The sequence below is a fragment of the Magnusiomyces paraingens genome (genome assembly GCF_902498895.1).
Source record: "Magnusiomyces paraingens strain CBS 517.90 genome assembly, contig: contig1, whole genome shotgun sequence".
Lineage (NCBI taxonomy): Eukaryota > Fungi > Ascomycota > Dipodascomycetes > Dipodascales > Dipodascaceae > Magnusiomyces > Magnusiomyces paraingens.
This window is the reverse complement of record NW_022474067.1, coordinates 4,545,130-4,558,339: the sequence shown is the minus strand read 5'-3', so window position 1 is coordinate 4,558,339 and position 13,210 is coordinate 4,545,130. Positions and strand designations below refer to the sequence as shown.

Genomic DNA, 13,210 nt, shown 5'->3' with positions numbered 1-13,210 from the left:
TTAAAAAAACTTCTATAAAAAAAAAAAAAAAAAAAAGATTGAAAAGTCTTTTTTCAATAAATCTCTTGTTCGATTTGTGATTCTCTTCTTAATAGTTTCTGTTGAAAAGTTTTTAATATTTTTTTTTTTTTTTCTTTTCTAAAAAAAAAATTTTTTAAGCCGTTCTAAGACTTTAATCTTCGCACAGTCCTTAATATACTGTAAATATTTCTTTAATGCGGCTTTTGTTACATACACGTGACTTTGAAAAAATAAAAAAGTGTCATATTCATAAAATAATTGTCACCACCACCGATTCTGCCGCCTGCCGCCACGGCTGTTGCTGCTGCTGCCGCCTGCCTTGCCTGCTTTGCCTACTCGTCTGTTTGTCTGTTTGTCTGTCTGTCTGTTTGTCTGTCTGCCTGCCTACCTGCCTACCTGCCTACCTGCCTACCTGCCTACCTGCCTACCTGCCTGCCGGCTGCTGCGTCTGCTGCTTCCCACTACGGTGCTGCTTTTTTTTCTACCTTCTATTAGTCCCACATCACAACGCTCCAGAGGCTGCCAAAAAAAAAATAAACCACCACAACCACATTCATAACCATCTTCACCAAACTCTTCTTCTCCAGCATCTTAAGGCCTTTCCTTCTCATATTCCGCCTTTCTCCGAATCATGTCTGAAAAAGTCTTTTACCTCGTGTCTGTGCCCGCTAGCTCTGCACCCAGCGGCGGCGACCCCGAATCCCAGCTTGAAAACTGGTACAGTGAAACACTGGGCCTTAAAACCGGCTCCGACATCAACTCTTTTGCTATTCCCAGTTTTAAAATAGGCACACTTGACTCTCTCGTCCAGCAGTCTGAGGACCTGGCCAAGCTTGACGCGCAGTACCAGGGTGTTGTCTCTAAAATTGCCGACATCATTAGCACGCTCTATGACGGCAACCCAGCAAGCATTGCCTCTGCCAAAAAGATTAAGGACCAGCCTCCTCAAGACTACGTCAAAACATTTACTTGGAACACCAACAAATTCAGAACTGACAAGTCTATTCCTGACTTGGTTGACCTTATTTCAAAGGTTAGTACCAAAAGAAAAGGCAAAAACGACATGGTTTTATTAACTATTTATTAGGAAACATTTGCACTTGATAACGATGTCAAAACCGGATACTCTACTTATACTGCTGCCAAAGCAAATCTTTCTACAATTGACAGAAAACAAACGTGAGTAATTGCTTTATTTTATACTTGGTTCAATTGGATTAATTTTTTTTTTCTTTTTTTTTTTTTTTAAAAAAGAGGTAACCTTTCCATTCGTTCTCTTCATGATGTTGTTCGTCGCGAACATTTTGTTCTCGACTCTGAGTATCTCGTTACTGTTCTCACAGCTGTCCCCAAATCTCAATCTAAGGAATTCCTATCTTCCTATGAGACTATTGTCCCCATGGTTGTCCCACGTTCGGCTTCCGTGATTGCCCAAGATGACGAGTACATTTTGTACAATACTACCCTTTTCAAGAAGTATGCTCCTGAATTTTCACTCAAGTCCCGTGAACATAAGTGGATTCCCCGTGAGTTCCACTACTCTGAAGCTCTCGTCGAGGACCTCAAGAAGGAGCAACAGGTTGCTGCTCAGGCTGAGCGCAAGCAGTGGGCCGACATTGTTCGTCTATCGCGCACTGCCTACGCCGACGTTGTTGCCAATTGGACCCACCTTAAGGCCATTCGCATGTTTGTCGAGGCAGTGCTGCGCTACGGTCTTCCCCCTAACTTTGTCAACACTTCTCTTTATTTCCCAGCCAAAAACATTAAGAAGGTTGAGGATGCACTTGTCGCTAAGTTCGGATACCTGAGTGGCAATGCCTTCCAAAAGGACAAAAAGGGCAACCTTAAGACCGACTCTGACCTCCATGAGTACGGTGCTCTTGTGGATACTGACTACAAGCCTTTTGTCTACTACGAGCTGGATCTGTTTTAAATTAGACTTAGTACTGATGACGACCCGTGATGTTTTTGTTTTGTTATTATATAAATATATATCCTTAATTGACCTAATATGCTGAAAAAAAAAATTAAATTACAAAGTAATTGAATAATGGAATAAATAAATATCGTTTTAAAAAAAAAAAAAAAAAAATGTTTGTGGTAACTTTACCGAGTAACCTGAGTTGATAATTTCTGCCTACCACCAAAAAAAAAATAACATTTGTTTCACTCATAATTATGAGTTTCTTATAAAAAAATTCAGAATGTCCCGTTTACGAAGAGCTACGCGCAAACTGTTGCATGAACCGGAAGAAGATAATGACATTCAGCCTGAGTTTTACGATGAACAGGAGCAGGAAAAGATTATCCACGATATTGAGCTGGAGCTTCATTCCACTGAGTCCTTTTTCCGTTCTGCCTTCACCGCCGTAATGCTCTTACCAACACCTCTCTTTCTTGTGCTCCCCTACTGTCGCGTATACAACTCTATGTTATCGTTACTTTCAATCAGCTCGATTGCATTGTCAGTATACATTATTAACATTCTCAAGCCGGCAGTCCCTTGGCTTTTTCTTCCTCTTCCTGGCTTTACAGCTACTGAAATCGCTTTGACCCCTATAGAGATCTATGTTTCACCGCTCAATATTGTTCTTGCGGCAGTAATTCTTGCAGCAGGTTTACTCATACATTATCCATGGGCTGGCTTTGATTATATTTGGTCGCTGCCTACAATCTCTGTAGCCACTGCTGTTATGCTGCGCAAGTGGATTGCAGATACCAACGCGTCTGTTGTTACTTTGCACAAGACCAAGTATCCTTATAAAGGAGCATAATTCTATTTTTTTTATAGTAAAAGAAAAAAAAGAGAATTCTGATCAAGAAAAAAAAAACCCGCTCAGGGTCCTCTTGTGCAAGTTAGATCAAAAGCACATGTATTGAAGCTTGTAGCTTGTTTATTGTACAAGAATCTCACCTGATTATGTAACCAAATATGTTTGTTTACTTTTTTTATGTTTACGCCTAAAAAAAACCAAGTTTAGTTCCCCAGATAGGTTTTTTTTTCTTCTCTTCTCTTCTCTTCTCTTTTCTTTTCTTTTCTTCTTTTTTTTTTTTTTTTTTTTTTTCTAATCATCAACCTTTATCCAAATATAATGGCTGTCGGTGATCCCGTATCCACGTCGACAAGGCCGTCTATTGATAAGGCTGCCTCCTCGTCGTTGTCGGCCACTCCGTCATCCGTTGCGACCAATATCAAGGTCATTGCACGGTTTAGGCCCCATAATGCAGACGAGCTGGCAGCCGATTCATCCGCAACTTCAATTGCTGAGTTTCTTTCACAAGACTCAGTCTTCATCGAATCAAAAGATTTCTCAGGATCTTTCACCTATGATCGCGTTTTTGATATGAACTCCTCTCAGCTGGACGTGTTTAATTACTCTCTTAAGCAAACTGTTGACGACCTACTGAATGGCTATAATGGCACCGTTTTTGCCTATGGTCAAACTGGTTCAGGAAAGTCTTACACCATGATGGGACCCAACAACTCTATTGATGACTCTGAACTGCGTGGTGCTATTCCTCGTATTGTTGATCGCATTTTTGATTTAATTATCGAGTCTTCCGAAGATATTGAGTACACTGTTAAGGTCTCTTACATGGAAATCTACATGGAGCGCATCAGAGATCTTCTTAATCCTACATCTGACAATCTCCCCATCCATGAAGATAAAACTCGTGGTGTTTACGTTAAAGGTCTTGTAGAAGAGTACGTTTCAAGTGCTGATGAGGTCTACGAAGTTATGCGTCAGGGTTCGGCTGTTCGTGCCGTAGCTTCTACAAATATGAATCAAGAATCTTCGCGTTCCCACTCTATTTTTGTCATTACCGTTGCTCAAAAAAATACTCTTACTGGCGCTCAAAAAACTGGTCAGCTTTCACTTGTTGATCTTGCAGGATCTGAAAAAGTCGGTAAAACTGGAGCTTCAGGCCAAACTCTTGAGGAAGCTAAAAAAATTAACAAGTCTCTTTCGGCACTTGGAATGGTCATAAACTCGTTAACTGATGGAAAATCGACCCACATTCCATATCGCGATTCGAAACTTACCCGAATTTTGCAAGAGTCACTCGGTGGTAACTCTAGAACTAGTTTGATTGTCAATTGCTCACCTTCCACTTATAATGACGCAGAAACCTTGTCTACACTGCGATTTGGCGTACGCGCTAAATCAATCAAAAATAAGGCCAAAATCAATACTGAATTGTCACCACTCGAGCTTAGACAGTTACTTCGCAAGTGCCAAGCTCAACTTGAAGCTCAGTTTTTATACACTTCAAAACTTGAAGAAGAGCTCACTAACTGGCGTGCTGGTGATTCTCCCCCAAAGGAATCCTGGATCCCGTTTGAAAAACCTGCTCTTCAACCCCAAGTTACCAACTCTCGTGGCTCTAGTGCCCGCAGTTCTTTGGTCAGTGTGCGATCTGTTCCTTCTTCCCGACCTTCTACACCATCACAACGTGGTAACACCAAGCAAACACCTTCAGGACAAAAGCAAAGATTAAGCGACCCCAAGTCTTTGAACAAGCGTGCAGACACTGATATTGTCGAGGAGTATATGCGCCGCGAAAATGAGCTTCAAGATCAGCTTAGTGAAAAGGAATCCATCATTAGTGAACAAGAACAACTTTTGGTATCTCTGCGCCAACAAATCAAAGATGAAGAAGAAAACGAAGAAGAAGAGCTTGCCACTACTGCTGCTAATCTGGAACTTGCTAAACTTAATGCTGACCTTAACCTACAGATTGATAACTTGAACTATGAAAAAAAGGAACTTTCAATCACTTCCGGGTCACTTTCTGATGAAAACACGCGACTTACCGCAGAACTTCAGGAGGCTAAACAAAAATTGATTGAATATGAATTATCTCAAAAATCTCAAAGCAATTCTTTAAGAGTTGTGGAGAATGTTGAAAACTTCCAAAACATTGACGACAATGGAATAGCCTTAAAGTCTCCTCTTTCTTCTGGCGATAAGGAAAATATAGGTCCTACTTCTCCTGGTAATGAAAAACTGACCCCTGCTGAACTTCATGAAAAGAAAAAGCAAAAGAAAATGTCTGAGATTCTTGGTCAGTTTTATCAGGTACCTGGGTCTTCGTCAACATCTCTTAACATTTTAGATGGTAGCGGGTCCATTCCTGCCTCACCTTCTATTCCGGATATTGGCTTGCTTCGCCCAGATTCTAAAGAGTTTAATAAGTATTTGGACTCGTTGATTGAAAAACAACATTCAAAGTTTGAAGAGTATGTCAAGAGTATCAGTGGGGATGGTGGTAATAAAGTAGACCTGGATCAAGTTTACGGGGCACGTATTAAAGCCTCTGAGGAGACTACACGTGAGCTGCTTGCTGAAATCAGCAATCTCAAGTACGACCAGTCCAAAAAACCTGAAGATGAGAAGATTGATGTTTTAGTTTCCACCATCAAAGAAAAGGAAGCTGCTACTATTCAAGCTCAGGAGCAAATCGAAGCTATGCAAACCAATATTGCACAATATGAAACCCTCAAATCTTCTCTTATGCGTGACTTGCAGGAGCGCTGCGAACGTGTTGTTGAGCTTGAAATTTCACTTGATGCAGCTCGCGAGCAATACAATCTAGCTATTCGTAACTCCAACACTAAGCAACAGCAAAAGAAAATGGCATTGCTCCAACGCAACCTTGAGCAGCTAACTTCGGTTCAGCGCCAGCTTGTTGAGCAAAATGTCGGACTCAAACGCGACGTGGCTATGGCACAAAAGATCTTAGAGGCTCGTAATGACCGTATTCAAGACTTGGAGAATGCACTGCGTGAGTCGCAGAGTCGCCTTGGTCAAGAAAGCGAACTTTTTGAGTCTCAACTGACATATCTCCGTGACCGACTGATTGAAGTCAAGCGCTCCGGAAGCCCCCCTCTATCACTCCCTAACCAAGCTGGGGTTGCGAGTGATCCATTCTTATCTACAAGAATTATTAAAAGCAGCACTGCAGGACCCATTCCTACTACACCCTCTTATGGACCTAACAACCGCGTCATTCATTACCCAGATCTTTCTCCTACTAAGGTGCGTGATCGTAGCGGCAGTGGCAGCACTATTGGAGGCACGCGTGTAGTATCAGGTGGTGCACATACCAAAATTGTTAAACCTCTGCGTGGGGGTGGCGGTAATAGCAACGGTTCCGGATCTAATGGCAGCGGGACTGGAAGTTCCCCACAAACTCCTATCAAGCTCAAGGCAGACTCGATGGCGAAGAGCGTGACAGGTCTTTGGACTAAGCTTAATAACTCGATTGCAACTGGATCTAGTGGACTTGTAGCGGCAGCAAAGACATCGTTGGGTAGCCCAAAGAAAACTGGCGGTAGAGGTATTCTTGGTGGCGACCTGTCAAGTAACGGTGGCAGTAGCAATGGTAGTAACAGTGGAGACGAAGACGTGGAAGAAGTACACTTGGATCCTAAAGAAGCTAAGGAACGAGAACTCGAAGGTACATTACTGTCAGGTAGCACAGCATATCAGCCTGAAATGTCGGAGTAATTGTGTTTGTAAGTTATATGTGTAGGACTTTTTTTTTTGTATATGTTAAGGGTTGAATAAATTTGGAGTTCTTTTAAGAGGAAAGAAAGTGATTTGCTTATACTTCGATATATTGTTGATAAAAATGGTTTTACCTAAAAAGATATCTGTTTAGGTAATACAAGAGAGAGAATGTTTCGAAATATGGTAAGATTGGGAGAGAGAGAGTGACGATTTTTTTTTGTGGTACTGATGTGGTTGCCAGGTACAGAATAGACGTTTTTTTATGGCGTGGAACAAAAGGTTTTGTCCAAAACCCTGTATATTAAGAAAAAAAAAACCGATATATTTTTTTTTATTTCAGTTCAGATCCACAATAGTTCAAGGCGGTTTTAAATTATAAAAATCAAACAGATCTACGACCTATTACCAATTCATCTAAATAATATGAAGCTGTCATATTTCTTTAATCATCTTTCAAAAAAAAAATTTTTTTTTGGCTGTTAATCATTTTTGGAACCACTTATTAAAACGGAAAGTGATATATATATGGTAATTTCAATGAAAAAAAAAAGATTCATTCAAGATTCAACTAAGTGCCATCCCATAATTGTTGCCATCCTTCCTAAATTTATGTTTAACTTGATTTCGTAAGGATTTCCTAAGGTTCTGTTAATAAGTCACCTACGTAATGAAAGGCGCCCCACACTTTATAGACTGGTGGAGCAAATGTTTTCACTACAATTTTTTTATAAATAAAAAAAGTATTATTATTGTCCCCGCTAATTTACAAGCCATTTATGTAAGCCAGTGGATACATTGTCTTTTGTATAATTAGGAGGAAATAATAAGTAGTAGGAAAACATAATTTAAGAAAAAGGCTTAAGTATTTTAATATGTAAGTGGTTAATAAATTTAATTAAAGTAAATCGGTGTTTTATCGTTCCTTGGTAAATTATATATATTTATAATTGTAATACTTTGGAAATTAATTCTGAACCTTGAAATCCATAATTCAAGTATTGGTGGAACGGATGTGATTTTGGAACTTTTCAACACAAACTGACTATCAAATATTACCTTTATGTATGACTCCCATGAAAAATGAAATATACACGTTATAGTGGTTTAGTTTTCAAAAGATCTTTCCAAATTTATTCCACAATAAACATGGGCAAAAATTTCATAAAATTTCATAATCTATAGACAAAAGCTCCATAGACAATTAATCATCGATGAAAAAAAATAAAAAAAAATAAAACTCAATGGAAGGATCATCTTAAAGTCAATCTTAGTATCTTAAAACTTGTTCGTCAAGAAACCAACCTACCCCATATCATCTAAAACTTTGTGGCCTTTTAAACTCTTCATTATCCTTGTACCAAAAACCCTATGGTATCAAAATGATATTAAAAGAAGAGATACCAGAGATTTTTAATTTTTTCTCCGTTCACCTTTTAAAATACATATTATTGTTCAAGCTTTATTATGTGAAAGCCGCATCTCCAGCCTTAAGGCCAAGTATAGATCTTACATCAGTGGAAAATCTAATTGCAGCCAAAAAGGGAATCAGGGCAAGAAGCGAATTATCGCTAGGATCGTTTATCCACCCCTCAATACCAATGCCATTTGCCTTGTGTTGTAAATATGAAATTGGTGAGTTGTCAATAATCATCACATTCGAAAGATCGGGATCCACTGCACCCAGATCTTTGACATATCCCATATTGGTTTGAGTGCAGTGCTGTCTATAGTATCGCTGAACAAAGTACTTTCGGTCCTTTTCCAGCCAGTCAATCATTGGGTCGGCATATGCTTGAACCGACGCTGTAAATACCACTAAATTGTACCATTGGGATACCGTTTGCAAAAATTCATCGCAAAAGGGTCGTTTCAGTACAGTGTATAATGTTGCATAACTGTTAAGTTTTACCTCTACCATTGCTCCCTGTGAAAACCCTGGGGTTCGCGATAGGGTATGTATTAATGTTTCGTCAAGATCAAGTATGAGAGTTTTCTTTTTGAGACGTCGGTAGTGAATGGCGTTGGCATTAGAGGACATTTGTAGTGGAACAGAAGACGATGCAAGAGACGTAGCTGTTGGACGTCCTTTACTTAGCTCCTCTTGTTTTTCAGAGGGTTTGGGTCCAGAAAGAGAAAGTGAAAGTAGCTGCCATAATGATAGTGGCTTAAACGTTTGTGGGGGAAGGAGTGGTCGTGGAGGAGAATATATCCTAGGGACCTTGAATGCATAAGAAAGTGGAGATTTCCGCCGCTTGGGTGTAGAGTTGTATGTTTCTTGATCATGTCGCGTAGGTAAATCCAGTTCGGAGTTTGTTGGGGTATTGGTGCCCGTTCCGGAGTCACTCTTTATTGAGCGAGGTCTATTTCCAGTGCTTGAAGAACTTTTCCGAGATCGAGTTTTGGGCTTTTCTAAGGTTCCAGGGGTACTTGGCTTCGATCTAGATTTTGTCTTTTGTTTTGGAGTAGAAGGTATGCTGTTGGAGTCAGTGTCGTTGTTGGATGAAGCGTCGCCTTGTTGGGTTTTTGCCACAGCCGTGGGGGACGCAAATGCTGGGGAAGAAGGAATTGTTGTCGAAAAAAATGGTATCCAACCCAAGAAACTTGCAAGGGAACGTTTAAATGTTTGTTGGGAAGAAGTTGGAGAAGGACCATCGTATACTATGGTAGTAGTGGAGGAATCAGATGCCAATTTAGTCATTTCCAAGGTCTCAGTCTGTTTATTTGTTGTGTTTGAGGTCAGATGAAATAATATGGCGATGCGTATTAAAAAATTGTAAATGCTAAAGGGAATGAATAATAATATGCTAGTAATAAATGCGAGCACTCTATGAAAGAACAACTGTGATTTTTGGTGTTGCTCCTTGTTAAGGTTGCTATTGTCATTGTTGTTTAGTGTTTTTAGGCTTGTGCTATTTTTGTCTTCGGAAAGATTGCTCAATGAAAATCTAGGTTTTGATTCCAAGCTGTGCAGTGCTGGGCTAGAAAATGAACGTGGTTGCAAATGAAATTGACGCTGGTACTTTTTATTTTGAATTCCAAGTTCCAAAGATTCGTCTATAAGTTCTAGATGATTTTGTCTTTGCCGATATGTTAAAAGGCCATTGTTACTATCATTATCATCAATGTATTCATCGTTATCATCTCTCGCGCGAGCCTGTGATTTTCAATGTCAGCTAAAAATTAATTGATATAAAAAAATACAGTAACACACATACAAGAGAAACAACAGACCGAGATCTGATAGGAGTACTTGGAGGGGTGGTATGGTTGATAACACGATCGACTCTGTTGGAAATGAACTGAATGGAGTTCATTCTTGTATAAAAACACGTTGAAAAAAAAAAAAAAATAAATGAATTCAATAAAAATGTGAAATGTGAAATCTATTTCTAATGATGAATTTGAAATTGGATATCAAGAAAAAGAACCAAGAATATCAAACCATGGCCCATGGCTGGGTGATGAGATCGTCTATAAAATATTGGGTGGCTAAGGAGGCAATTTTTTGTTAAAAATTTATGTGGTGAGTAAAAGTTAAAAAAAAAAAAAAACCCTGTAGTTTCTGAGGTGTTGTTATTGTTATGGCTGTGGTTAACAAAAACTCTGCTGGAGACGGTTAAGCCGCTGGAATTGCTCCTTCCGGTTAGGTTACATCATATGAATATTCTATTCAGCCAACAGCAAAGCCTACTGATAAAGTTAGACAAGCATTTGAAACACCTCTTCATCCGGAATCTCAGTAGCTAAGATATCTCTGACTGAAGCCACACTCAGCTCTTCAAATGCTTCAGGCTTAACATGCTGCAAGCTCTTTTGTGTGGAGACTATAATTGTATCACAAACTTTTGATTTATCGTTCCCGTCAATACGGATTGCATGTGAAAGCTTGTCTTTTGAGACTTGCGCCGCACGAGATTCCATGCTGACTTTATTGGTTATGGCAACTGGTGCAATGACAAGCCCATCAATATCAACTGGTTTGTAACATGTGCTCTTGTCACCACCCCCACCAAAAATCTGTATAGTTTGCCACAGTCCTTCTCGGAGATCTTCATCATGGCCTAAACATTCGTAAAGGATTGGAAGATACTTTACTGTTTCTGCGATTTCCTGTCATTATGTCTTAGTTTGTCTTCATTTGAACGAAGAAAAAAAATATATTTCTCGTGATCCACAACTGGTCATATTTGGTGATGCAGTGCAAACTCAGTATATTGTGGCCTTACCTCTCTGTAAATCTTTCTTTTGAATGTCATAGGTAGCAAGTTTTGCAACTGGTTTATTACAAGACAAGCCAAAAAATAGTTGCAGGCTTCAGCATATTGATTTAAACTCATGTTTATGCATTTTGTTTGAAAATCTATTTGAATTCGAATAGATTTCATGTATCCATATGGCGTCTCTAAATATCGTTCAATGGCTCCACATACCGACGGCGTGACTTTGCAATTGTCTAAAAAAAGAGTCCAATAATTAGTGAAAATGGTAAGATCATCTGAAAGTTTTTTAAATGAAACTTTTTTTTTTTCTTATTAATCGTCTCCATGTCCAACAAAAAGATAGTCTTACAGTTTAAAACACATTTCTTTTTTAGTTCCTCTGGTCTATGACCTTCCTGAATAGGCTGGGCAACTATTTGAATTTGGCTTTCTTTCCATAGTTTCCCTTGTAATAAGAGCTCGTTTAGTTTAGTACCAATGATCCTAGGCAGTGGCCTTGCATTGCTACTAATTCCCAAAAATATCTAACAAGTTTACATAACCGCAGAAGGTTTTACACCATTAATAACTTTTTTTTCACGACTCTTACTCGACTCAAATAATTTTTCACATACCTTAAATCCACTTTCAGGCACACCTGTATAGTGCTTTAATGGATTATATGAGGGAAGTCCGTCAATGTTGATAGTATAGTTCACTGTAGCTGAAACATTATCATTGTAAAAAGTTGAAGTCACAGAATATTTTGGTTTTAGTTGGAACCTGTTCATAGTGCGTTTTTGTGACCAGTGATTCTGGTTTTAAAAATAAAAAAAAAAGCCAAAGATGAACACTGTGGTCATCCTAGAATATTTTAATTTTCCTATATATCTATTCACGATGAGATATTTGACAACACCGTTTAATCCCACTCCACATGAAAAATTTTCAAACTTTGGAAGAGCGGTTCCCCCTCTTAGTATCATGAAATCATTTTTCACTCATACTATGAAATTAGATTTCTTCGACATTGAACAACGAATATTAATAGTGAAAATATATAAATATATGTTTTCATTTTAATTTGCCCAGTTCGTTTCGACTTTTTTAAACTGCTTTTTTTCTTTTCTTTGTATTTTAGATTTATATTAAAAATTACTCCATCAGTACTTTAATATTAACTATCTTTTGTTCGCAAGTTTCATATAACCATAAAGTTGCTACTTCATTCTTATTAGAATAACACCTGGGCGTTCAATATTTTTTTTCGTTTTTTTTTGTTTTTAAATGTTTTTATTCATCAGAAATATCTCAACCAAGACAATTAACAACACGTTTTTGTTAAAAATGGTTTCAAAAGGCGAGAACATTTAGTCTCAAGTTCATTTATTAGTCTATAAAATATTCATTTCGTCTATTTTTTTTCCTTCTCCAATTATACATGCTGCATATGTACAGTTCTAAATTCATATGTCGCTTTTTAACTTTTTTATTATTATTTGGTCCAAATGCTTGAAACACTTTTTTTTCGCTTTCTTATATTGAATGTTAAATATTTACTACCGAGCTCAATGTCTTTTAGAAGTGCAATTTCATACTTCAATGGCTATTTTGGATACCAGAAAAGGCTTCCACTAACTTTGAAAGCATTTCATTTTGGCATAGCCAAAAATAACTAAATTGAATTAAATTAAATAGAGCCTTTCAGGCGTTAATTCAAAATACTTTCCACCATTTATCTAGTCCTATATTTAGACGATAAAATTGAAATTTTTATTTTCAACAATAGCACAAAATTTAGCTTTTGAAACAATTGCTTAATTAACTTGGAAATTAGAATTGGTATTATTTGAAGGTTGGTATTCCTAATACAAAAGCAATGCTACACAATCTAGCATTTTGAAATGTTCTAATTTAAATATCTTCTATTGATAAAAAATCGTTATTTTGTCTGTTAAAGATTTTTTTAAAAAAATAAATACTTGCAGGTATGGTGTGAGCATTGTCTTCCTCTTTTCTAAAGGTTCTTTTTACTCATTAATTTACCATCCTGATATATACTTTTAATGATGATCCTAGTGGCATTGCATCATTTCATTAAAGGTTTTTTACATATTTATATACAAACACATTTTTTCTAAATTTTGGGATCTTCATAAACAAACACACTTTTGCTTTTTCCCCAAATTTTCAATTTGGTAATTAAGTGATATATTTATCAAAACTTTTAAAAAATAAAGTACTTTAACTTGAAAAGGCAGACCTATTTCTTTTCTTTTTCATGTTTCTGATTAGCCGAAATCATATGACTGTAGTCAGTAGTAAGAAAATCATAGAAAAAATTAGAAAGAGCTTCTGCCAGAATCATTCAAAAAGCTATTAATAATTTTCAAAAAAAAGATTATTACTTTTTTTGAAAAAACGCCCAATTCTGTTACAATGGAAATTTTGGTCTCAAAATTTTTTAATTTCTAT

At 37.6% G+C, this 13,210-nt stretch overlaps 5 protein-coding genes across 5 annotated transcripts; 3 read left to right on the top strand and 2 right to left on the bottom strand.

The window, feature by feature from the left end:
* Positions 1 to 652: 652 nt before the first annotated feature.
* SAPINGB_P001379 (uncharacterized protein) lies at positions 653 to 1,954 on the top strand (the record flags this gene model as incomplete). The annotated part of the gene is made up of 3 exons (XM_031996102.1): positions 653 to 1,054; positions 1,109 to 1,200; positions 1,276 to 1,954. 3 exons carry the CDS (start codon positions 653 to 655, stop codon positions 1,952 to 1,954), a joined length of 1,173 nt encoding a protein of 390 aa, XP_031851993.1.
* A 271-nt stretch (positions 1,955 to 2,225) lies between these two features.
* Positions 2,226 to 2,795, top strand: SAPINGB_P001378 (uncharacterized protein; the record flags this gene model as incomplete). Its single annotated transcript, XM_031996101.1, has 1 exon — positions 2,226 to 2,795. The coding sequence occupies one exon, from the start codon at positions 2,226 to 2,228 to the stop codon at positions 2,793 to 2,795; it is 570 nt and encodes a 189-aa protein (XP_031851992.1).
* Positions 2,796 to 3,113: 318 nt separating this feature from the next.
* On the top strand, positions 3,114 to 6,533 carry SAPINGB_P001377 (uncharacterized protein; the record flags this gene model as incomplete). Its single annotated transcript, XM_031996100.1, has 1 exon — positions 3,114 to 6,533. One exon carries the CDS (start codon positions 3,114 to 3,116, stop codon positions 6,531 to 6,533), a length of 3,420 nt encoding a protein of 1,139 aa, XP_031851991.1.
* A 1,465-nt stretch (positions 6,534 to 7,998) lies between these two features.
* Positions 7,999 to 9,850, bottom strand: SAPINGB_P001376 (uncharacterized protein; the record flags this gene model as incomplete). The annotated part of the gene is made up of 2 exons (XM_031996099.1): positions 7,999 to 9,690; positions 9,752 to 9,850. The coding sequence occupies 2 exons, from the start codon at positions 9,848 to 9,850 to the stop codon at positions 7,999 to 8,001; spliced, it is 1,791 nt and encodes a 596-aa protein (XP_031851990.1).
* A 385-nt stretch (positions 9,851 to 10,235) lies between these two features.
* SAPINGB_P001375 (uncharacterized protein) lies at positions 10,236 to 11,526 on the bottom strand (the record flags this gene model as incomplete). Its single annotated transcript, XM_031996098.1, has 4 exons — positions 10,236 to 10,625; positions 10,763 to 10,778; positions 10,967 to 10,989; positions 11,371 to 11,526. 4 exons carry the CDS (start codon positions 11,524 to 11,526, stop codon positions 10,236 to 10,238), a joined length of 585 nt encoding a protein of 194 aa, XP_031851989.1.
* Between the last annotated feature and the right edge of the window lie 1,684 nt (positions 11,527 to 13,210).